This window comes from Boleophthalmus pectinirostris, unplaced genomic scaffold (genome assembly GCF_026225935.1).
Source record: "Boleophthalmus pectinirostris isolate CB_2022bp ecotype Guang Dong unplaced genomic scaffold, ASM2622593v1 HiC_scaffold_9, whole genome shotgun sequence".
NCBI classification, from domain to species: domain Eukaryota; kingdom Metazoa; phylum Chordata; class Actinopteri; order Gobiiformes; family Gobiidae; genus Boleophthalmus; species Boleophthalmus pectinirostris.
Genome location: NW_026571541.1, coordinates 31,454,074 through 31,480,501, shown reverse-complemented (window position 1 = coordinate 31,480,501; position 26,428 = coordinate 31,454,074). Strand labels below are relative to the sequence as shown.

The following is a 26,428-nucleotide window of genomic DNA, read 5'->3' as shown; positions in this document are numbered from 1 at the left end:
TTAAGTCGTCCTTGTAAGAAATACACATTTTTTAAAAAACTTAAATGATCCACACACATTCACATTTATAACACACATTCACCAAGACAGGGAGGCAACACCAGGCGAATTACACCACGATCTGCCGATGGATCGTGGACGCCTGGGCTAAGGATCAGTCTCAAGTGTCGTCTGTTTGTTTCGCTTAATGCGCCTTATAATCTGGTGCGCCTTATAGTCTGAAAAATACATTATAACATGGCTTAAAGCTCATAAGAGTAAATTTTGCGCAATATAGGACCTTTAATGATGCAAGGTGTCACTTTTCTATTGGAGGGTTTTTTACTTGCTTGTAAGTTTACCAAACTCTCACTCCAAATCAATAAATCCATTGAATTTACTTCTGAACAGCTCTGTGACCTCTGGAGGTAAACTAAGCACCACTTCGTCTTCTACGTTCCATTTAGAATTATTCCAGCCTTTCTGAATCCTGACAGGATGGTTTTGGTGTCACTGAAGTCCAGGCTTTGTTGATCCATCCAGTGACTTCTGGGAAAGTTACATGGCGCACCTTCCCAGTTGTCACAAGTTTCTCCCTCACTCCAAACTTTCTTTCTGCTGCTCGATTACCAATTTCAGCTGAATGTTTTGCTACTTGCAGTTTGCAATCTGCAAAATACGATTTTCTTTTTGGGAGCATTTGTGTTCAGTCTTCTCAGTTATCTGTATAAGTTTGTTTAAATTAAAAAATTTCAGTGGTACAGAAGTAATGGTGCCATCGATTGACATGATGCAGACAGGACAGAGGCTCTTTCTGCAGGAGACATGCGCAGTAAAGTGAAGTGACAGTGGTACAGGAGGAACAGGAGCAGCAGATACTGACACACAAGACTAGAGCCTCTCGTGACTGTCAGTGTGAAAATTTTAATATATAAGTCGCAGGAAACACCCAAACCATGAAAAAAGTGTGGCTTATAGTCTAAAAAATACAGCATATTACTTGTGTTCTTTGTCTTGCACATGCTGCACCTCTTTAGTTGTTTAAAATCCCATGATATGATGTTAAAAGCTGAGCTCAAAAAACAGGAAGTTTCAAAATCTGCTCCGCGTGTGAGTCAGACAGCAACAAAAGCAGCCAACCACTCCACTGCCATCTTATAACATAACTCAAAAACAGAGTAATATGGGCCCATTAAAGCAGAGATCTTTTGGGCACATTCGTACAAGCAGGTTTTCACATACACATCTCACTGGTCTGCTGATCTGTAAGAGGAAGTTGGAAAGTGCTGCTGAAAGCCATAATTACGGCGTTGACAAGCTGCTGCCGCTCGGCTTGAACCATCTTCTCATTTCTTCCTGTAATCAGCGCTAATCTCGGGGCAAAACGTGCCCATTACACATGGCACTTACTGTAAATACACAGAGCATTCTTGTAGCGTTTACCACTCTGCTACACTCAATTACACCGCAACAAGGCACAGCAATGAATTAGGAATCATGATTTAAGATCTCTGGAATAGCTGATGGAACTTATTTCACCAAAATTTCTTGTTTTAATGTTTTGGATGGGTTCAACTCTAGCAGGAGAACCCGAACTAAATCTTTGTTGAACCTCAGACCTCCTCCTGAATTGGGTTTATGTTGATTTTAATGTGAAGCCCTTTGGTCACCTTGAGTGTTGTAAAGAGTTCTACAGTTTATTGATTGACTGCTAGTGCCTCCGCTCAGTTTCATTTCTCTCCAGTGACTAGGTCAGGAATCGGAATACACTCGATGTTTTGCAAGAACCCCGGAAGTTGTAGACCGCACACCGGCCAATCAGTGAAGAGCTGTGAAGCCATGACGTCAAACTCAAGCGTCTGTCTGGGTCCATTTTGTGGTACAGCACAACAGTAAACAAAGCGGACGAGATGGATGTAGATTCCCAAGATCGAGGATTTAAAGCCGGTTTGGTGAATTTTATCAAGGGGAAAGATGTTATTGTCCTTCTTCCTACAGGATTTGGCGCATTACATACGTCACGACCAAATAGCAGCGATTGGTTAAATAAAAAAAGTACCTGCCTACTGTCGAGCGAACAAATCCTAATACTGCGAGGTCAGACGGTTTCCACGAAGTAAAACCGGCTGATGAATCAGGCTAGATTGATGTTGGATCATTGAGAGAATTTAAGAATTTGTCAAAACTTGACTAGAAATTACATTTTTCATGGACATAATTACATTTTATTGCATTCAGTGGAATTCTAGCCCAAAGAGTCATGTTTGTGAGAAGAACGCAAGTTATTTTTGTCTATTTTTTGGCGTTTTTTCCCATGCAGCTTGGTACTCCTAACCAACATCTTGACTTGGAAAATGGGTGTTTCTATGTTTGTTTGCTTTTCTCATTGCACTCCGGATTAGATGTTAAAGGGCCCATATTACGCTAATTTCTGATCTATGTTCAAATGTTGTTTTCTCATAAAAAACTGACCTGGAGTTGTGTTTTGTTTCATTCACACATTTTTTGACACACAGATCCTTCATATTTAGGCTTCTCATGAATAGAAAACACTCCATACGCCTTCACTAGAATCTTTTGGAAAGTTTTGAGTCCTGGAATTTCCAATCTCGAGCTGTTAACTTGAAACTGCTGCTTCATGACATCACAGGGTGGAACAGCATTTTAAGTTTTGGAGATGTAGACAGACTCATAATAAACATGTGTGAATGAAACAAAACACAACTCCAATCTCACAAGAGTCAATTTTGCGTAACATGGCATCTTTAAACTGCATTTCGTTGCACTGTGCTTGTAATTTAATGTCAGTAAAGTAGAATCTGACCTAATTTTCTTTGTCTTCCAGCTCCGATCTTCTACCTGGGCAACACGGACTACCACGTGGATGAGAGCGCTGGTTTCTTGGAGCTGCAGGTGTGGAGGACGGGCACAGACCTCTCCAGCTCGGGCAGCGTGACGGTGCACTCGAGGAGGACCAACCCGGTGTCTGCAGAGGGTATGTGCAGTGGACCAACTAGAAAAAAAAAAGTTTACATTTAATAAAGTCAACAAAAGCTCTAAATCTGGCAAATAATATTTAACAAAAAGCTGAGCCCAACGGGGGTAACTTAACCAAACTGAACAGAAAAAAACTAATCCAACAAGACAAAGGAACTGGGGTGTTTAAATAGTGGAGGACTAACTAAAACTAGACACAAGAAAGAGGAATTACACTAAAGGATAAACTAAAACTACTAACTAAAGGACGCCACACACTACAGGATTTTTCGGTCTTAAAAGGATTTTTAAACACGCAACAAAAATGCATGCCACACACAAAGGGAATAATATGATATTTTAATTCTCCTTTTGCAAAAACTAGACTCTTAAGTGTTCGAAAGATCAAAGCACTGCACTTCTAGTTTCGATACAAGTCAAAACTATGTTGGTGTTATTTGTGAAATGAGGTGCAATACTTCAGATACATGATTTTTAACGCACAGAAGGTTGGCGATAAAGTCCACAGGAAGTAGAGTCTCGATCTCTAATCTCCAGCTTCACCTCGATCCAAGCGCTGTGTGGATGTAAACAAACACACTTGAGGAACTACTCCGGCCTTTTTACTTTTAAAGAATGCTTCAAACTGGATTAATAGTGCTGTTTTCTGGTCTGGGTGTCATTATTTGCAGAGGACAAATTCTATGGATGATAAGGATGAGATCCTGCAGTTTATATTTACAATTTTACGAGAGTAATAATTATTTTCACTATTTCCTGAGTTTGTATCTTGCTCCTCTGTGTCCGTCACTCCGTCTGGCCCTGACGCTCTGTTTTATCGGCTGTTACGGTCACATTGCTGATGTTTAGTGGTTACGATCTGACAAAGTAGCTCAGAGTCACACTGATACCACACACACACACGAGGAGCGCAGCAGCTTCAAAATCGCACACGACGATAAAAAATATAGTTCATGCCTCCCCGAAATTGGGTAGAAGCAAATCGCAGCCTAAATCGGGCAAATTCTCCTGTAGTGTGTGGCGATCTTTAATATAAGTAACAATAAGTCAAATAATTATTATACAGAAAATAATAACCGTGATAATAAAGTGACGTTATGCAACTAGACAAACTAAATTAGCAAAAATGAAACTAAATAGTGCTCCCCCTTGGACTGGTAAAGGTGATCTTTGCCAAGTCCTCCTCCTAAACTCGTCTGGCAGCTCGAAAAGAAACAAGTGTAACTAAATAATTCAGACTTATATCCTTTCTCCGTGGAGATGTTATTGCTTTGTCTAGAATGTTCCACAACCTGTCGATATCACGGGAGACAACTATAGGCTGCATTACAGGTCAGATCTGTGTAAAGGCAAGGCCTGTTCACTGAGAGAACTGTTGTATTTTTGAGCAATAGAAACACCCGTAATGGATAAACATCACAAACAACATAAAACGGATAACATCTCCATGGAAACAAGCAGGTGATCGATGAAACTAGACTAACTAAACCAAAATATGTGCGTCCAAATCACGAAACGTAAGTCTAAATAAAGGAATTCAATCAACCGTAACGAGGTGCATTTTAATTAACTTAACAAAAATGTAAAAAAAAAAAAGAAGTAATACTAACGCTGTCTGAATCCCACTGACGCCACAGCCAGCCCAGACACATGCGTCCCGCCACACAACAATGGGGCGCACTCAGCAGCCTGTCACTCACTGTTTGGCCGAGCGTCAACAGCCCGCGTCGCCATGGAAACCGCTAATGTTGTGTTAGCCGACGGTAAACTGAGGAGAGAGGCAGGGATTAGGCCAAGGCTGAGAGCGAGAGAGGAAATTAAGGCTGTAGTGTTTGTCTGAACCTGAGATATGGCTTGTAGTGTAAGCGGGGGGGGGAGATGTACGTACACTCGAGCTTGGCAGTTTCGTCTCTGCTGTCGCTGTGTCCTTGGGCAAGACACTTAAGTTATTCTGCGTCTATTCATTGCATTGTACTTGTCTGTGAGAGTGAGTGCTAATGGAAAGTTCAGTTTCCTGGGTTTTAAAAGACACAGAATGGACTTTCTCAAGCTTTTAACCGTGTTCCGCTGTTGTCTCCTCGTGAAAAACACCTCGAGTCGTATTTTTCCATCTTTCGCACTTATTTCGAAGGCGAGACATTCCTGGTGAATATGAAAAGAAATTTAGAGATATCATTTTGAAACTGTGTAGTACGTGTAAATGTAAGAACTCAATATCTTAAAAAAAAATTTGTCATGTTTTTATATAAATTTGTATTTCAGTGTGTGTAAAAATGTTTCCAACTTACCAAAAGTGTAACAAATGGCAGAGGAGGGGACTTGCAAGTTATGACTTGGAGTTAAACTTGAGTCACTGTTTTTAGGACTTGAGACTTGACTTGATAAAATGGACTAAGACTTGGGACTTGACTTGGACTTGAGCCCTATGACTTGAGAAGACTTGACGCTTCTCCTAAAAATATGTTTTTAGAAAATATATTTCTTTTACAGTTGATAAATGCGGTGCTGAATTTTACAGGAACAAACTGGAACATGTCCCACTTCTGTTTGTTACTTTGGATGTAACTGAAGTACTGTGATGTGATATCCTCAAATGTACTACAGTAAAACACAGTACAATACAGTAAAACAGAGGGAACTACAGAGAACATGATCCTTCATGACAAAATAACTGATGTTTAGCACATTTAAATCTGAATTCTTTCTATTCTGACCGGAATAATTCACACTTAGGTCTTGTCAAGACACTTAAAAAGGAAAAATTTGCATTTCTACAACTCTTATATAAATACTCATATATAAATATACCATGACCAAGTACAACTGAGTTTAAAATTCATATAAATTGCAAAAATCTAAGGTATATTTGGTACTTTGGTTTAAAGACTTGAAATGACTTGAAGCTCAAAGCAGATGACTTGGATTGGTTTGGACTTATGGGCCAATGATTCGAGAATCGAATTGGACTTGTCTGTATTTGACTTGGGACTTGACTCAGACTTGAGGTCAAAGACTTGAGACACAGCTCTGCCAAATGGAGCATGACACAAGTCAGACTTGGACTTAGATTTAAAAAATCCTTCAGTACGTTTCGTCAAAATCTTAGTGTGTTTTTCTATGAGGGAAAAATTTGAAATGAAGAAAATGGCCATTGAAGTTACAATCCATATAACAGGTCCACCTCTATGGAGGTGATTAAATTAAATATTAAAACATGTTTTAGTGCAGAGTGGACAGTGTTGTTATTCCCCATGAAAGCTTCTCTGCTGAGAAACTAAACTGACCAAACAAAAAACTGTTTTTGCCTCTAGTGTCTGGACTTAATCCTGTTTAGGAGGTAATCTTCTCTGAGAACACGTTTTGCCCGTTTAGTTGCAAAAGGTTAGCAGATTATATTATAAAATCTCTCCAGTCAAAGTCAGAGGTCAGAGTCTTTACCCACCCTGTGATGTCATTAAGTGGTAATCCCAGTCTAATCATTTCTGCTCTAAATTGGTTTGAAGCTGACAGTTATTAATCTTAACCTCATTTACACTGCTTCACACTTCATCATTTTATGTAAGAATCCTGCTGTATTTCTCAGACTATAAATCGCCCCGGAGTATAAGTCGCACATTTTGGGGGAAATGTATTTATAAAATCAGAGACCAGGAACCGACATTTCATCTTAAAAGTCAAGTTATTGTAATAACAATAGAAGAGAGAACAACAGACTGTTAACATCACATATGAACAGTTCTTCAGATAAACTATAACATCAACAACAGAACAGAACAGGTTTAACAAACTCTCCATCTCACTCCAAATCACTAAATCCATTGAATTCTTCATCCTCGGTGTCACTTCTGAGCAACTCTGTGACCTCCGGAGGTAAACAGAGCACCTCTTCCTCTTCTGTGTCGCTGTCGTCAGACTCAGCTTCAGGTCCAGTTAGAATTATTCCAGCCTTTCTGAATCCCGACAGGATGGTTTCGGTGTCACTGAAGTAATTTAAATTTCACATTTTCAGTGGTACAGAAGTAATGGTGCGATTCACTGACATGATAGAGCCAGGACAGAGGCTCTTTCTGTGGGAGAAATGTGGAGCCAAATGACAGTGGTACAGGAGTAATAGTGCGAATAGTCTGAAAAATACTGTACTTGTTTCCTTATGTACTGTACATGATTTAAGCGTTATCATTCTGGTATGATGCATAGTACAAGACTTAGGATTTCTCCAGTATTATTTATTAACACTACAAATGCTCCACTAGACTCTGTATTATCTTACACCTCCGTCGTGAAGGTGTGAGTCTCCTCAGTGGAATATAGATGGGCTCTCCTCTCCTTGTCTCCAGCCGTACAAACTCTAACCTCCCTGTGTTATTGGCATGCACCTCCACAGTTCCCAGGTCCACGCTCTCAGGACTCAAACCCAAATGGAGCCTACAGCCTCTCCTACAGCGCCATTATCTCCAGCCCGCAGGCTCCCCCGCCGCATACCAATACACACGCCGCCTTTTGACTCCAACAACTTTGAAAACAGATCATCTCATGCAGCCAGATGCATCGTATGTGGGTCAGATATAGGTGGAAGCGGAGGTGAAAACGCTGACTAATATTTGCGGCCTATAGAATTTAGAATAAAATCAAACATGAAAAAAGTGAAAAGTTTAATGCTCTGAATACATTTGCAGAAATAATTAGCGGACGTAAATGTGCGTATTCTGGGTATCATTAAGAAGTTGCCGATACGATACATATCTTCAAACAGTGCACTTTTGATTCAGTATGATATATTTCAAATCGATTCAATCCAGTTCAATAAATAATAATTGCAAAATTATCGTAAACATCTTTGTTAAACCACTTCTTGTCCAAAGTTCATTTGAAACACAAACATTTTAATCCACAAAAGTTTCCTTCTTCTAAACAAGCAACAAAACTGTAGCTCTGTAACAAAATAATTTAGTAAAATATACCAAAAAAAATCCACTTGGCAACATATGGATACAGCAGCCCATGATATTGATACTGTATCATCACATTAAACGATACGATATATATAGATATTTGGATATTTTTGCACACCCCTAATTCTGTGTACTATAGGACCCTTAACCAATTTCCAACACATTTTCAAGCGAGTACTGCCTCCTCTCCAGTCTTATAACTTTGAACATCACTCAGCGTATGCAGCCAGATGCGCCGCCCGCCCCTCCTCGTATCTGGGTCATAAGTACAGGAGGAGACCCGGGGGCAAAGGGTGAACCGGTAGTATCTTCAAAGAATGGCAAATGAAACAACCTCCTGCTATTCCGTGCGCGCGTCGTCCAACGCTCCTTTCATCGACAAACTCCCGTACACGTGTGATGGAGAGATTCATTTTACGGGCCTTTTATCTGCTACAGTCGAGTCATTAATGAAACATGGATGAAGAGAGAAGAGAGAGATGGGACTGCGCTGTGGTGTTTTATCTATGTAGTAGTAGTAGTAGTAGTTTTTTCGGTCATTTTATTGAGTCAACATAGACTACAACCCCGTGGATCATGAGTAAAAGGGTTTAGGCCAGGGCTCTCCAACCTTTTGCCTCTGGTGAGCTATTTTTACAAAAAGAAAATGCCGGCAAGCTACTAATTTCCGCAGTCGCAAGAAATTTAGTCGAGCAAGCAGCTGGAGAATTCTGTCATCACGCTTTACGTCTGTCGGCTGAGGAGGAGAAGGGAGGAAGAAGACAAACTGAGTCGACGGCTGCTCTACCTCAGCCCACTCCCGCATCCCACTCGCAAATCCAAAGAGCAAATCCAAAGAGCAAATCCAAAGAGCAGTCCGGCTCACGTCAAAAGGACGACCCAACGAGCATGCGCTGAACGAACAGAATTATTTTTAAGAAGAATAAACATTTACATGATTGAGGGATACATTTATTCGGCTTTAAAATTGGAATAAATCACCCTCTTACTTCAGAATAATAATATCAGTAATAATTTTCATTAGGAATTAAGTGTTTGCACGGTCTTTTTAAAGCAGAATTAATTTTTATTCAGAATTAAATGTGTTTATTTGGAATTAAAGGTCTCTTAAAGCTAAACTTGGCAATTAACAATGGTAATGAATCAAATTTGAGTTGCTTGAGCACTTATAATGCTTTACCCTATTAAAGGTGCACTGTGTAACTTTCCGGTGGAGGGTCCGTCACCTGTTTGTCCCCATGGAATGTTCCGCAGTATGGCATTAAACAGCTCTACCTTGCATTTATTCAATCACGGCAGATTTTATAGCTCAAAAATACCGAGAAAAACATGAATTCTGATTGTGAGTGGGGTCGCCTCTCCACAGATGTAACTTGTAACTGGTCTGGTTTGGTTTCTGTGATGACAGAAAGGTTGAATACCATACTGTAAAACATTCCAGACAAAGCAATAACATCTCCATGGAGAAAAGCATTTAGATTAGATTAGATTCAACTTCATTGTCATTACACATGTATAAATACAAGGTAACAAAATGTGGTTTAGTATCTAATCAGAAGTACAAAGAGCAGTAAGTGCGATATATACAGAATGTGGAGTATGTACAATATAGACAATATTAGGGTTGTCCCGATCCGATCTGCGGGCTCGATCCGGACTCGGCTGTTACGGTCCGATCACGTATCGGATAAATAATATACATCTATAACACACAGGACAAACAGCACACAGCTTTTTTTGTTGTTGTTGTTTTTTACTGAGGCGCAGGATTTGCTCAGGGACGTCCACTTAGTATGACTCTCTGCCCCAGCGCCTGCTGTACTAGAGGTGCACTCACGCTTGGACTTTTGGGTCGTGTCGTGCTCGGGCGCTGTTACCTGTGGTTCTGTGGCCTGTGTTCACACCTGCACAGCCGACGGCGTCATCACACGGTGCTGTTTGTTTGCATGTTGTGCAATGGAGTTGGCTCTTTTGGCGGGGAGGGTGGGAAAAGTGACGTGAAGCGGTGGGACCGATGTTGCGGTGCACACTCCGCTGTGGGTTTGTGGATGTGGGGGCGTTGCGGGGGAGAGAGGCTGTGGGCTTCTGTCATCTCATTTTTATTTTTTTTGGTAAGATTTTGTATTATTTATTTCATAGACGAGCCTAAATGTTTCAAATGTAATGCACAGGCTTCCATATGACATCAAATATACAAACTGTAGATTGTGCAGAGTCGAGTCTCAGGGTCTGATCTGGTTCCTGTTTTGTCCAGTTCATTAAGTTTACAAAGTTACACATTCCAAGACCAGACTGTGAAAAGTCAAGATTTTCAACAATGATGGTTCATAGTTAGAAAAGTGAATAAAATTAAAGTTTTGGACATTTGATTTTTCACACTAAGTTCAGCCCAAATACTACACATGAAATCAATACAATCTGACCCTCCTACACATCCTGGATCTTATTCTTTGCTCTTAGTTCATTGTCAATCAAATGACTCAGACTCGGACTTGGGGGCAAAAAAACGTGATCGGGACATCCCTAGACAATATACAGTATATTACAGTGTAGATTGCAGTGAATATATACAAATAAATACAGCAGCATGAACAGGAGGAAATTAGATATAATATTCATGGGGGATATATCAGCAGATGTATTGAAAACAGTTTATACTATGAACAAATATACAGGCTGGCTATAGAAAATATAAATATGCATGTAAAGATATATATAAACAGTATAGATAAAGTATAAATACAGAATGTTATAAATAAGTGAAGTGATGTCAGATGTCAAATGTCAGATATGAATATGTAAACATGATATGCAGAGATAAACAGCATTAGTGATATGTATATGCAGTTTAGATGGAGGGATTGGACAGGGTATATTCAGTGTCCGTGGGGGAGATGAAGAGGGGGGTGACATGGTGGGGGGCATGGACATTCACCAGGGGATAGAGTTCAGTAAGGAAACAGCTGTGGGGAAGAAACTGTTCCTGAAGCTGCTGGTTTTAGTCTGAAGGTACCGTATTTTCCGGGCTATTCGACGTGCTTTTAAGCCTCTAACCCCATCAAAAAACGACCGCGCGCCCCACAAGCCAGAGCACCCTGTACACAAATCCACTCGGGTGTCCCAGCACGACTTCAGTAAACTACAAAGCCGCACCACCCGCAGCGCACGCAAACACACGCGGAGCAGACAGCGCAAAACACCCACAGCCACACTCATCGCTCCACGCCGACGAGGAACGGAACGGAACGGAGGAACGGACCGAAAAAGCGAGTGCAATGTGCCGCTTCTTGACACAACTGAACAACTGAGTCACTGCGAACACGCCGACAATCCAGCGGTCCCAGACAGCACCCTCCCTACACGCCACAACTGAACAAAGCCCAGAGTCACCGTGAACGCCACAAACAAACAAAACCACTGACCCATCACACTGTTGTGTTTCGTTTAAAGTCCGTTGCGGTTTATTTGTGAAAAAGTTTGAAAATAGACCATTTAATGACAGTGCGTTTTATAATCCAGAGCGCCTAATATCCCGGAAAATACAGTAACTTAATGGAAGTTACACAATGCACCTTTAATAACAACTTCTTTTTAGACCATTATGTGTTTTTTTTTTTTTTTGTACCCTTCCCCACTTTGTCTGTATCTGTCTGTGTGTTTTCAGCGGGCGTGGACTACGTGGGGATCAGCCGTAGCCTGGACTTCGCTCCGGGGGTGATGATGCAGAAGGTGAAGGTGGTGATCCTGGATGACCTGGGCCAGCCGGTGCTCGAGGGCCCCGAGAAGTTTGAGCTGGTGCTGAGGATGCCCATGAACGGGATCCTGGGCCAGCCGAGCAAGTCCACCGTCACCATCAACGACTCCATCTCTGACTGTGAGTGGAAAATGAGTCTACTGGAGAGGTTTAGACTCATCTGTATTTTATAATCTGTATGGAAATGAACTAAACTAAACTCTAAATCAGGGGTCTCCAGCCTTTTTCCTCCGGTGAGCTACCTTTACAAAACAAAAATGCCAGAGAGCTACTCATTTTAACAGAAATTGAGACGAGTATTAGAAAGAGAGGGAGCCTGTGTGTGCCTATAAAACATAAACCACTGTCCAGAGACCGACACCGAGGTAAATGTAAAGTAGAGCAAATAGTTGCTGAAATGAGCAGGTTTTAATGTTCTGGAATTTTACGGTCGGGTATGCAGGCAGGTACTGATTACACTCAGGCAGGTCAGGTGAATCAAATGAACGATGAACGGGAGTAAATTACTTGACATGTGTCCAGGACGTCCGTTGCCCTGGAAACAAGTGACATTTCCCAGTACGATGTCAGACCAGGCTGAGAGAGACTTTAGTGTATTTACTGCATAAAACCATCAGCGGAGGTGATCTGCTCAGAGGCTGCACTGCTGGAGTCCTCAGTCCTGGTTTAGACCTGGCTAAGTCCTGGATTAGTCCTGGATTAGTCCTGGTTTAGTCCTGGTTCCAGTCCTGGTCCAGTCCTGGTGTAGTCCTGGTGATTGGCTCGGTGGTTGAGGCGTATATATATATTTATGCTAATGACATTGGTTTGGTCCTGGTTTAGTCTTGATTTAGACCTGGTTTAGACCTGGTTTTAGTCCTGGTTTAGACCTGATTTAGACCTGGTTAAACCTGGTTTAGACCTGGTTTAGTCCTGATTTAGACCTGGTTTAGACCTGGTTTAATCCTGATTTAAACCTGGTTTAGACCTGGTTTAGTCCTGATTTAGACCTGGTTTAGACCTGGTTTAGTCCTGATTTAGACCTGGTTTAGACCTGGTTTAGTCCTGATTTAAACCTGGTTTAGACCTGGTTTAGTCCTGATTTAGACCTGGTTTAGACCTGGTTTAGTCCTGATTTAGACCTGGTTTAGACCTGGTTTAGTCCTGATTTAAACCTGGTTTAGACCTGGTTTAGTCCTGATTTAGACCTGGTTTAGACCTGGTTTAGACTTGGTTTAGACCTGGTTTAGTCCTGGTTTAGTCCTGATTTAAACCTGGTTTAGACCTGGTTTAGTCCTGATTTAGACCTGGTTTAGACTGGTTTAGTCCTGATTTAAACCTGGTTTAGACCTGGTTTAGTCCTGATTTAGACCTGGTTTAGACCTGGTTTAGACTTGGTTTAGACCTGGTTTAGTCCTGGTTTAGTCCTGATTTAGACCTGGTTTAGACCTGGTTTAGACCTGGTTTAGACTTGGTTTAGACCTGGTTTAGTCCTGGTTTAGTCCTGATTTAAACCTGGTTTAGACTGGTTTAGTCCTGATTTAGACCTGGTTTAGTCCTGGTTTAGTTCTGATTTAGACCTTGTTTAGTCCTGGTTCAGTCCAGGTTCACTCCAGGTTCAGTCCTGGTTCAGTCCTGGTGTAGTCCTGGTGTAGTCCTGGCGATCAGCTCTGCAGTTGCGGCATGTGTATATTTATAATCCGATATTGACACGGTGTAGGTTCAGTCCTGGTTTAGTCCTGGTTTAGTCCTGGTTTAGTCCTGGTAATTAACCAAATTTTTGTTCTTCAGCACAGTGGTATAATTCCAAAATCCTTTGGCGAGCTACTTGGAACGTGGTGGAGAGTTAGTGGTCGCTCCTGAGCTGCAGGTTGGAGACCCCTGCACTAAATGCTTTTTTCACCCCCACTAAACTGTGTAGATGGTGTTTTAGTGGCTTTATTTACTGTTCTTAATCATTGTTTGGCAGCTTAAGTACAAACTAAGTAAATTTGTAAATCTGCGCCACCAACCACTGTAACCACGACCACTGTGGCACCAGATTTTCCCTGTGATCTCTTATCCAAGTACTAACCAGGCTAGAGATTTTACTTTCTAGTTAAAAATCATGACATCACAAGTGTTATTGAGCAACCATAAAGTACGTTGGGCCAAAACTGCTCTAAAATGCACAGAAGTTATCATTTGCTTAATTAAAACACAAGAAAACACCTTTATTTTGTTGAAATAATGTTTAAACTAACAAATAAAAGTAATTCTTGTGTGTAAATTGTGGCGAAACGTTTAGAATTCTCCCCGGTGTGACGCCATCAGAGTGTTTTATTTTTCAACTTTTCATTGCAAATTGGTTCTTGATTCATGTGAAAGTATAATTTATATTTACAACAGGTTTTAAGTAGAAATTAGAGCATCATAAAAACCTGTCATACGCACTTCAAGACTCATAAATACAGTTCTTATGTGTGTATGTTTGTGTTTGTTTGTGCGCAGTGCCTGAGATGCAGTTTGGCTCGGCGCTGTACTCGGTGTCAGAGAGCTCGGGTCAGGTCTCGGTGCCGGTGCTGCGCTCTGGGGACCTGAGCCACAGCTCCAGTGTGCGCTGCTACAGCCGACAGGGATCCGCTCAGGTCATGATGGACTTCACAGAGAGACCCAACACGGACGCCTCCATCATCACCTTCCTCCCAGGTCTGGATCGCACACGACCAACCAGCAGCTGTTTTCAGTTTAGTTTAGCCAAGGAGAGCAGGTTATGTATAAGGCACAATTATGTAAATGTACAAATAAAAATAAAATATAGAAATACAAATATATATCAGCTACATACAAGAGGTCGAAAGGAAAAACGAAATGATGATTGAACATAGAGTTATTGTTACTGTTACATAAGGGTGAGTTGTTGTACAGTTGTAGGGAGTATTATCTGAGTTCTTGTGCAGTTGTAGGGAGTATTATCTGTTACGTAAGGGTGAGTTCTTGTACGGTTGTAGGGAGTATTATCTGAGTTCTGGTACAGTTGTAGGGAGTATTATCTGTTACATAAGGTGAGTTGTTGTACAGTTGTAGGGAGTATTATCTGAGTTCTGGTACAGTTGTAGGAAGTATTATCTGAGTTGCTGTACAGTTGTAGGGAGTATTGTCTGTTACGTAAGGGTGAGTTCTTGTACGGTTGTAGGGAGTATTATCTGAGTTCTGGTACAGTTGTAGGGAGTATTATCTGAGTTGCTGTACAGTTGTAGGGAGTATTATCTGTTACATAAGGGTGAGTTCTTGTACAGTTGTAGGGAGTATTATCTGAGTTGTGGTACAGTTGTAGGGAGTATTATCTGTTACATTGTTGTACAGTTGTAGGGAGTATTATCTGAGTTGTTGTACAGTTGTAGGGAGTATTATCTGTTACATAAGGGTGAGTTGTTGTACAGTTGTAGGGAGTATTATCTGTTAGTGAGTTGGTACAGTTGTAGGGAGTATTATCTGTTAGTTTACAGTTGTAGGGAGTATTATCTGTTACATAAGGGTGAGTTGTTGTACAGTTGTAGGGAGTATTATCTGTTACACATAGGGGTGAGTTGTTGTACAGTTGTAGGGAGTATTATCTGTTACATAAGGGTGAGTTGTTGTACAGTTGTAGGGAGTATTATCTAACACATAGGGGTGAGTTGTTGTACAGTTGTAGGGAGTATTATCTGTTACTTAAGGGTGAGTTCTTGTACAGTTGTAGGGAGTATTATCTGTTACATAAGGGAGTTGTACAGTTGTAGGGAGTATTATCTGTTACATAAGGGTGAGTTGTTGTACAGTTGTAGGGAGTATTATCTGTTACATAAGGTGAGTTGTTGTACAGTTGTAGGGAGTATTATCTGTTACATAAGGGTGAGTTGTACAGTTGTAGGGAGTATTATCTGTTACATAAGGATGAGTTGTACAGTTGTAGGGAGTATTATCTGTTACATAAGGTGAGTTGTTGTACAGTTGTAGGGAGTATTATCTGTTACATAAGGTGAGTTGTTGTACAGTTGTAGGGAGTATTATCTTACACATAGGGTGAGTTGTTGTACAGTTGTAGGGAGTATTATCTGTTACTTAGGGGTGAGTTCTTGTACAGTTGTAGGGAGTATTATCTGTTACTTAGGGGTGAGTTCTTGTACAGTTGTGGGGAGTATTATCTGTTACATAAAGATGAGTTGTACAGTTGTAGGGAGTATTATCTGCTACATAAAGATGAGTTGTACAGTTGTAGGGAGTATTATCTGGCATTTTTTTGGCATTTGAGTGCTTTTGAGATGTATTTTTTTTATATTTATTATATTTTGACCTTGAAATTGACAATAAGGGACACGCCCGACCTCAACGACACCAATAGAAAAAATGTAGCTCTTTACGTCCATTACAACATATAAAAAATCTGGAGGAGTTTTCTTTTTTATTTTCACACAAATTTACCTAGAAGTTGACTTACCCCCATCTTAAGACATGCCAAATATCCATTCAGTGTATACAGCTATATATTTATACACACAGAGTTCAAGCTGATATACTCTAAGAAAAAATGCCTTTCCCTTTCCAAAGACACCTTCATTTTTGATATCTGACCAATAGTTGCTGAGTAAATGCAATTTGAAATTCAGCGACCACGAAAAAAGTGAAAAAATTAAATCACAATATCTTGGAAACTGTTGAAATTTTGGCTTTTCTTACTATGATTTACCTATATAGCAAGTTTCATCAAAATTTGCCAAAGTAGGGTTTAAAGGTTGTATGGAGGATTTTTTTTTTGTTTCAAGTTGTCAATGATAGATTATAGAGATGCAGTAGCCTTGTAATTATGATGACCAAAAAAAAGAGAATAAAAATTCATCAACTCTGGACGTGGTGGGGCTAAACATTTGCCAATAGATAACGACACTGCCTCGTTATCTGTGAGCTTGACAGGCTGTCAATCAAACTCCCTACGTTTCTAGCGTAACTGACTTGCCTGCGCCGCCGGTACGTGGTTTACGTACGACTGTCACACAGTCCACAGATGCAAGCCGCACAGACGCTGTTTACTCCACCAACGCAACAGTTCTTAGCGGCTTTTTTTGACCTATATCTTCCTCGCAGTTCGCACAAAGTTTGTTGCAATGGCGACAAGAATCCAGGAGCAGTTCGCCGCAAAATAAAGTCCGTTTTTGAGGTTGCTGAAAGAAGAAGACAAGGGGAAAAGCAGCGAAGCCAAACTAAGGTGATTCTTGTAGATTCATTCCAGCGATGGCGCGACTGAAGCAGACGCAGGGTCTAAAGACTGAACGCACTGGTCGCCAAATTACTCCTGGACAGGAAACTTCTGCTTATTATGAAAACGTACTTTATTTCCAAGAGCTAGACAAACGTTTTTCAGGACACGAAATGCGATATCCTATGTCTGAAAACGTAATTTTCAAGGCAAAGAAAGAGTCCGCTTGCTGCTGCGTGTTGTAGCTAGTTCATTCGCACTGAATCTCCGCGCACTCTTCTCTGCACCCCTTTCCTGCTCCTCTCCCCGCTGCCCGTTCCGCTCTTCTCCCTGCTCCTCACTTCTCGTCCGCGCAACGAAATGTCCGCGCACACCCGCTCCCCCCGCTCCTCACTTCTCCGTCTTGCCTAACCAACACTGTAGTTAGTTGTTTACAAGTCATGTGCAGCGCACCGGCTGTAAACAAACCTGTTTCTGGCGTAAGGAGGAGGAGGGAGGAGGCGTTTCTACGTAGGAGCTGTAGGGGAGGGGGGGTGGTTTCACGCATGCGCAACATTTGAAAAAGGACAAACAGTCGCTGGATTTCTTGTTCCTTGGAAAATCCTCTATACAACCTTTAACTCAAACTGAGGTGGACTGAGCCTAAATAAGTAAAATAAAAAATACACAGAGGACCACTTAATTCACGCTGTGTTAAAAGCCAGATAATAAAAGCGTTTTTTAAGACGAGACTTAAAACACTCCACTAGGGGCGCTGTTTGGACGTGGGGGGGGAGCAGAGCGTTCCAGAGCTTAGGCCCAACCACAGAAAAGGTCCTGTCCCCCCGAATTTAAGTCTCGTCTTTGGCCCCACGAGTTGGAGCTGGACCTTAGACCTCAGAGCGTCCTTGGGGGAGTAAATTTAGATGAGGTCCGAGACGTTTTGTGGCGCCAGTCCATTCAAAGCTTTAAAAACAAACAATAAAATCTTAAAACCAACTCTAAAACGAACTGGAAACCGGTGCAACGACGCTAAAATCAGGGTAATGCGCTTTCGTTTTTTTTGTTCTAGTTAAACGGCGTACATCAATGAGAAAGTGTGTGGTGACTAATGCTGGAAAAAAGTACATTACAATTGTCTAAACGAGAGGAGATAAAAGCGTGCGTGACCTATTCAGATGATTTAAAAGATGAAAAAGGTTTAATTTAAGATAAAAGCCTCAAATGATAAAAGCCCGATTTTATAACCGCATTCACTTGGAGTTTGGAGAATGAGAGAGAATGAGCTCTTCTGTCCTTCTTTAGAACCCTGATTTGTTTCCTCTGTCTGAAGGCCAATATTGGTTAAATTGGTTAAAATAAATTGTTTTGTTTGGTATCCTTTGTGGACAAGGCCTGGACATTGAGACAAAAGACTCTGTGTCCTGAGAAGTGAGATATAGTGAGTCTGTTGGATTTTGTGTTCTGTGTTTATGAAGACAGACTTTTTTTTTTTTTAATAATGGGCACCTGAGTTCATGACACTTAAATAAAATAAAAAAATCTTCTTTCTTTCATTCTAATGTAACCTGTGCGTGTGTGCCCCTGCAGGAGAGCGTGAGAAACCCTGCGTCCTGGAGATCGTGGACGACACAGAGTACGAGGAGGAGGAGGAGCTGAGGCTGGTCCTGGGCACTGCCAAGAGCCAGTCTGCATTTGGGGCATCTGTGGGCAAACAGAACGAAACGCTGATCAAGATCAAAGACGACTCAGACAGTAAGAACGGCACCTTCTAATAATAATAATAAATCTTTATTTGTAAAGCACTAAAAACAAGGTTTACAAAGTGCTGTACAAGCAGCAAAGAACAATACAACAATACAGAAGGCAGACAAAAACAGACACAGACAATGATGCAAACAACCCAATAAACTATAAAAAATAAATAAAAAGAAGGAATAAAATAATTCTCTGTTGGCAACGATTCTCGAGATTGAGAATTTAAAGCTGGAACAAAGAGAATGTTTGGTGAATTTTATCAAGGGAAAAGACGTTATTGCCCTTCTTCCTATGGAACTTGGGGCATTACATACGTCACGACCAAATACCAGCAATTGGTTTAATACAAAAAGTACCCGCCTACTGTCGAGCGAACAAATCCTAATGCTGCGAGGTCAGACAATTTCTACGAAGTGAAACCAGCTGATGAATCAGGATAGCACATTTTACGATGGCAAAATGAAATGCAAAATGAGACAAAAATGTAAAATTCTGAGATTTTGAATAGTTTTCATCAAGGTTTATTTACTTTGGGAGATGATGTATTTGACTTTTCAAGGATCTTTTTAATAACTTACATTTTATTTGAATTTAATTATAATAAAACATTTTACACAAAGTGAGAAAATTAATGGAAAGCTGTAAAAACTTCTAGAACAGGGGTGTCAAACTCAAATTCACAGAGGGCCTAAATTAAAAACTGAGACTAAGTCGTGGGCCAAACTTTCAACAACATCTGCATGTTTTCGCTTTTTTGAGATATGTAATGTTAAACCTTTTCTTATTAAAATAAATACTTAATAATTATTTTGGTTAAACACAGAATCCAGAACTAGCAGAATGTAAAATAATAACAAAATTTTAAATAAATAATGTCTCCATATATAGTCTCTATCTATAGCCGGCAGGTCAGCTCTAATACATATTTGACATGATCTTGCGGGCCAATCATGGCCCCCGGGCCTGAGTCTGACATGTCTGCTCTAAAAGCATCAAATAATACTGACCAACTCAGTAATCTAGTATTCAAAACTGCACACTTCAGATCAGTATTCAGTATTCTTCTAAGCAGAAATGACTTTTGCCAGTGCTGCTTTGGTGCACAGGTAACTTTTCTAGTGAAGGTTTTGAAAGCTCCCGGTCTCCATGGAGATGTATTTCCACCAGGCCGAATTAAAATGCCTATAATTGGACAAAAAACCTTTAATGCATTTTAATTATTCAGCTGACTCTCTTCTATCCTAATGTATTGTAAAAATATTACTAAGTTGAGCATAGTTAGTAAAAGTGCATGGTGTAACTTTTCTGGTGAAGGTCAAATGCTTTTGTCCATGGAAATGTTACTGCTTTGTCTGAAATATTTCACAGTATTGCATTAAACCTTTCTATCATCATGGAGACCAAATCAGATCAAATTATAAGTCAGATCTGTGAAGAGGCGACCCCACTCACAGTCAAAATGTTTTTCTAAGCATTTTTGAGCTATAAAACCACTTGTAAATTAATAAATGTAAAGTAGAGCTGTTTAATGTCATAATGTAAAAGTGCATTGTAAAAGTATAATGAAGTAGTTATAGTTATATTACTGTGTGTGTTCCTCAGAGTCCATCATCCGTTTTGGAGAGACCAAGTTCAGTGTGAGCGAGCCCCGGGAGAGTGGGCAGGTGTCCGTGCTCAGGGTCCCAGTGCAGCGTCTGGGGGACACCTCCAAAGTGTCCGTGGTCCGGGTGCACACCAAGGACGGATCTGCCACCTCCGGAGAGGACTACCACCCCATATCCCAGGGTAAGAGTACGACACAGTATGAAACATATCCCAGGGTAAGAGTACAACACAGTATAAAACATATCCCAGGGTAAGAGTACGACACAGTATAAAACATATCCCAGGGTAAGAGTACAACACAGTATGAAACATATCCCAGGGTAAGAGTACAACACAGTATAAAACATATCCCAGGGTAAGAGTACGACACAGTATGAAACATATCCCAGGGTAAGAGTACAACACAGTATGAAACATATCCCAGGGTAAGAGTACAACACAGTATGAAACATATCCCAGGGTAAGAGTACAACACAGTATGAAACATATCCCAGGGTAAGAGTACGACACAGTATACCACATATAACAAGGTAGGAGTATAACATAGATAACATTCTGATCTGAAAGGTCACTCCCTGAACCCTGGTGTTTTTATTTAGCTGCTTTGTCTGTATAAATAAATTCCTATGTGTAATCAGTGTTGGGAAGGTTACTTTTAACAGATTACAGATTACATACACCAAAATGTAGTTTGTAACGTAATCCATTAAATTACTTAAAGTGAGTAACATAATCTGAATACTTTGGATTACTTGGTTTGCTGTAGAGAAGCAAAGACTAGGAAATCTTCACATAAGATGTTTTGTCTGCTAAAAGAAAATAAAAAAGCCCAGACTTTACTGAACCAAATTAAAAATATTATTGATAGAAGAGGAGGAGACACGGTCCATGCAGCATGAGTTAGTCCTGTTAACTCCTGTTTGAGACATAGTTTAGACCAGGTTTTAGTCCTGGTTTAGTCCTGGTTTAGATCTGGTTTAGACCTGGTTTTAGTCCTGGTTTAGTCCTGGTTTAGATCTGGTTTAGACCTGGTTTTAGACCTGGTTTAGTCCTGCTTTAGTGTCCGGCAATGAGTGGAATTACCAAAAAAAAAAAAAAAAAAAAAAAGTGAAAACAGGAAAATACCTCTATGTAATCCATTTATTTCAACCATGTAACTGTAATCTAATTACCACTCACTTAAACAGAAACTGTAACTGAATACAGTTACTCATAATTTGTACTCTGATTACGTAACTCTGGTACAAGTAATCCATTACTCCCCAACACTGTTTGTAATATGTAACGCGGCTTCAAATTCACTCCTATAACTACCGGCCTCGATAAGCTTCATTTGACTGTGCTGAATGCTATTGCTGACAAGTGTTGGGCATTTTACTTTATAAAAGTAATTAGTTACCATTACAAACCATTCCCCATAAAGTAACTGAGTTAATAACTCAGTGACGATGCTGTAAAAGTAATCAATTACTTAGCAAAGTAATTATCTAGTTATTTTTCATATGTACAATTGTCTGAAAAATCGAGTTTGACTTTAATACAGTGGCTCCATCTCCATCTTCACTTCTGCACCGGGGGCCGGGGTTAACAGCATCGAGAGGCGTGTTGAATGTCACGGTATGAGGCGCTTCATTAGACTCAAGTTCGACGCGTTCGACTTTTTTTTTTTCCCCAGGACACAGTTACATTTAACATACACATTCTTGCCCTTTATTTCAATGAGGGAGAAATATTGTCGGTATTTCCAGTATGAAAACGCTGCCTTTGAATGTCCTTGGCTCGTCATTGAGTTTATCTAATTTAACTGAAGTGTGTGGGAAAGAAACAACAAGGCAGCGTGAGCAGAGACTCCGCCCACCCAACTTTTTAGCCAATCACGTTGTCCCTGCTCCGTCCTTCGCTCTCCTCTCTTCTGCTGATGATGTTTGTCTGTCCGCTGCATGAAGCCTGACACCGCGGCGCCTCTTTCAACCCAACTGTAACGTGCCACATTGTTTTCCCTGTTACGATAACAGTGTTGTAACTATGGAGAGTGTAATTAATATGATTACTCCATTACCAAAAATGTAGCACTGTAAGTAGCACCGTTATTCCCAACACTGGTGACGTCACACTCACTGAGTCCACTTCTTTATACAGACTATGGTCCAGAAATTACATTGTATAATATTTAACACATACACACAGTTATAGATTTTATTGAATACCGTATTTTCCGGGCACTATTAGGCGCTCTGGATTATAAGACGCACTGTCATTAAATGGTCTATTTTCAAACTTTTTTCACAAATAAACCGCACTGGACTTAACGAAACACAACAGTGTGATGGGTCAGTGGTTTTTGTTTGTTTGTGGCGTTCACGGTGACTCTGGGCTTTGTTCAGTTGTGGCGTGTAGGGAGGTGCTGTCTGGGACCGCTGGATTGTCGGCGTGTTCGCAGTGACTCAGTTGTTCAGTTGTGTCTAGAAGTGGCACGTTGCACTCGCTTTTTCGGTTCGTTCCTCCGTTCCGTTCCTCGTCGGCGTGGAAGGATGAGTGTGTCTGCGGGTGTTTTTCGCTGTGCTTTCGCTGTCTGCTCCGTGTGTGTTTGTGTGCGCTGCGGGCAGTGTTGGGGAGTAACAGATTACATGTACTGGAGTTACGTAATCAGAGTACAAATTACTGTTTCAGTGAGTGGTAATTGGATTACAGTTACTTTGTTAAAATAAATGGATTACATGGCGGTATTTTACTGTTTTCACATTTTGGGCTATATCCCATTTTTTTGTTTTATTTCGATAATTCCGCTCATTGTCAGAAACAGAATGCGGCAGTAAGAGCCACGTAAACGTCTTGTTAACGTTGGTGGCGTCAGTCACACAATGGACGATGTCGTTAGTAATTGTCATTGTTAAGAATCTGATTCTGCATCATTTTGAATAAAAAACATCAAATATTACAGATTTTTACTGGGCTGGCGCCTTTCTGTTTGTACTGAAAGTGATTTTATTTTATTTTATTAATAACATTAGGGTGGACATAATTGAAGGCAGCAGTGATTTCATATAAAAATCATTTCTCTATCAATATTTTTAATATGGTTAAGGAAAGACTGGACTTTTTATTTTTCTTTTAGCAGATAAAAACTATTTATGTTCAGATATCCTACTCTTTGCTTCTCTACAGCAAAAAATTACCTGTTCATGGAGACTTGGGCTCAACAGACAATTTGAAAAGAACAAACAAGAATTTTCAGGATGTGGTCGGTACATTCATGTCGTTTTAAAAACCATGACAATATCCAGTAATCCAAAGTATTCAGATTACGTTATTCACTTTAAGTAATTTCATGGATTACGTTACAAACTACATTTTGGGGTCTGTAATCTGTAATTTGTAGGGGAATACATTTTAAAAGTCACCTTCCCAACACTGGCTGCGGGTGGTGCGGCTTTGTAGTTTACTGAAGTCGTGCTGGGACACCTGAGTGGATTCGTGTATGGGGCGCTCTGGATTGCGGCGCGCGGTCGTTTTTTGATGGAGTTAGAGGCTTAAGAGTGCGTCTAATAGCCCGGAAAATACTGTTAGTCTTTTGTTGTTTTTTGTTTTATAGCTTTGTATTATTCTTTGTGACTGCCTGTATTGTAAAGTGTTTAACAAAAGGCGAGTCGCGGGCTGCGTTAAACGACATTTTCGGTCTTTTTCAGAGATCGTGTTCAAAGACGGAGAGACGGTGCACTACGTGGAGGTGGAGGTTCTGTACGACGGGGTGAGGGAGATGAGAGAGGCCTTCACTGTGCACCTCAGACCCGACGAGAACATGGTCGCTGAGACAAAGGTGAGCTTTTTAGTTTCCATTTTAACATTTAACTACTCAAGAGAATTACCGAGGATTAGTCGTGGTCATAAACGTCTAAAGAGATCATGGTGAAGCTTTGAGGTAAACCACACAACTTACTTTTTAGAACATTTTATTGTTTTGTTAGCTTTCATTTGTTGACATGTATCAAGGTGGAAGAGCGCTGTATAAAAATCTGATCATTTACCATTTAACAACATCTACTACATTGTTAAAAGGCCAATATTACACAATGTTTTGATGAAGGTGGTTGAAGGTTGAAGCTCTCGACCAAAACTAGAGATGTGACATTATCTGAATTTCTTATTTATTTATTTATTTGTTTATTTATTTCATTCATAAAGTATAAAAAGCATCAACAGTGTCACAACATCAAACATACAAGAAATGAAAAGGAGCAGAAAGAAGATTTTTATTTAATTTTATGTTCATTTCTCAGTGCGATATTTTCATGATATGCATTTCACAATACAGTGTTTATTGCGATATTTTATAGAGGCTAAAACTGTCACAAAATGCTGCAATAATGTTACTTTTCCTTTAAAAATGCCTTGGCAAGTCTTTGGTTCTGTCATAAACCAAAGAGTTAAGATTTAAAAGTGCTTAATATCAGTTTTTTCATTGTTATTAAGCACTGAAACAGAGCAAAGGATCATGTGTTCTCTGTTTCTTTTACATTCAGAATATTATATTGTTTATTTATTTATTTATTTATTTTGCACATATAACATGACAATAAAAAGAAACACACTAGATAAAAAGTAGGTGCCGGAAGAGGCAAAAAACCCAATAGGGCTTATATCAAAGCCTCCACCTTATGAATACATAAAAAATTTTACATTATCATTGTGCATAAAAATGTATATATATATAGAAAAATGACATTTAAACACCATGGATTAAATTCTTTTGATTCAAACATGGATTAAAACACAATGAAACATCCACAATTGAAAGATTATCAAACATTAGCATGAAATATCAAACAATATCAACGACTCTGAACTGCCAACACTAACCAGACGTTCTCTTAGCTTTCATTAGTTTACATAAATTGTAATTACTAAAACCGTCCGAGTGTCTTGAATGTGGAAAAGCACCGTATAAAAGTCTGACCAGTTTACCATTTAATAACACCTACTATGTTGTTAAAAGGCCTACGTTCAGACTGCAGCCTGAAGTGACCCAAATCCAATTTTTTCACCCCTACGTGACGACACAGATCAGATTTTTTCAAATGTGACCCAGGCCACTTGGAAATGTTCTCCTAAAACCGATACATATCCGATCTTTTGACACGCGACTTCAGTCTGAACGGTCAGGTCACATTCATCTCACCTACACATCAGGCTCAGAGTCTAGTTAATGGAGGAAAAACGAGATTGGCGAGTTTATTCATATTTGGGGGAATCGTTGTATTCAGGCCAAATTGAAGGGGTCGGAACCGGGTGTTTTTTTTAAAAAATGATTTCGCAGCTACAGTCGGTCCTGGCTCCAATTTCAATGAAAAATAAAGAGCCTGCGATCCAAATACAAGGAGGCTAAAGACTCAAACAAACAAAGTGGCCGTGGACGTGTAACTTGTCCATTTTACGAAGAACTGGACCGTATTTTGGGAGACAAACCCAGTTTTTATGTGACTTCCGTAAACACTGAGCACGCTCGCTTCGTATGACATCGTCGTGTCCTCCAGTGTGCATGCAGGACACTTTTGGGGCGTTTAAAGTTCACACTGGAGTTCACATACAAGTCGGATTTAATTGGAAATGTGAACAGCCTCGCAAAAATATCAGATTTCACCAAAAAATCTGAATTGTGCTTTGAACCCTGCAGCCTGAACATAGCCTATTACACAGTGTTTTGATCCAAATGCAAAATGAATAAAGGTGGTTAAAGGAAAAGCACTCTACCAAAAACTAGAGATGTGACACTATCCACATTTCTTTATATGATATTTTCACGACACGCATCTCACGGTACAATATTTATTATGATATTTTGTAGAGACTAACAAAACTGTAAATATGCGACTTTTCCTTTAAAAATGCCTTCACAAGTCTTTGGTTCTGTCCTAAACCAAGAGTTAAGATTTAAAAGTTCTTAATAACGCTTTCATTGTGTAAACTGGACTAAAACAGAGCAAAGGATCATGGTCTATGTAGTTCCCTCTTTCTTTTTGCTATAGGCAAGTTTCAGCTGACGTCATTGTTATTAAAAGCCCGCGTTGCTGCTGGGAAATATTTTGGTCGGAGGCAAGAAACACGATAGCGTCAAACACAGTGCGTAACCTCGCGTATTTATCCCGATAATGGTAAATTCCTGCTGCATTATCGGATGCAGAAATAGAAGCACGGAAGAAGGAAAATGTCTTT

At 40.2% G+C, this 26,428-nt stretch overlaps 1 protein-coding gene across 1 annotated transcript in view; it reads left to right on the top strand.

The window, feature by feature from the left end:
* LOC110162886 (FRAS1-related extracellular matrix protein 2-like) overlaps positions 1 to 26,428 on the top strand; it is a 254,137-nt gene that overhangs the window by 167,618 nt on the left and 60,091 nt on the right. Inside the window, 6 exon segments of the mRNA XM_055166709.1 lie at positions 2,825 to 2,974; positions 11,593 to 11,802; positions 14,152 to 14,349; positions 18,446 to 18,610; positions 20,216 to 20,398; positions 23,905 to 24,035. Of these exon segments, the coding sequence (XP_055022684.1) occupies positions 2,825 to 2,974; positions 11,593 to 11,802; positions 14,152 to 14,349; positions 18,446 to 18,610; positions 20,216 to 20,398; positions 23,905 to 24,035 (1,037 nt within the window).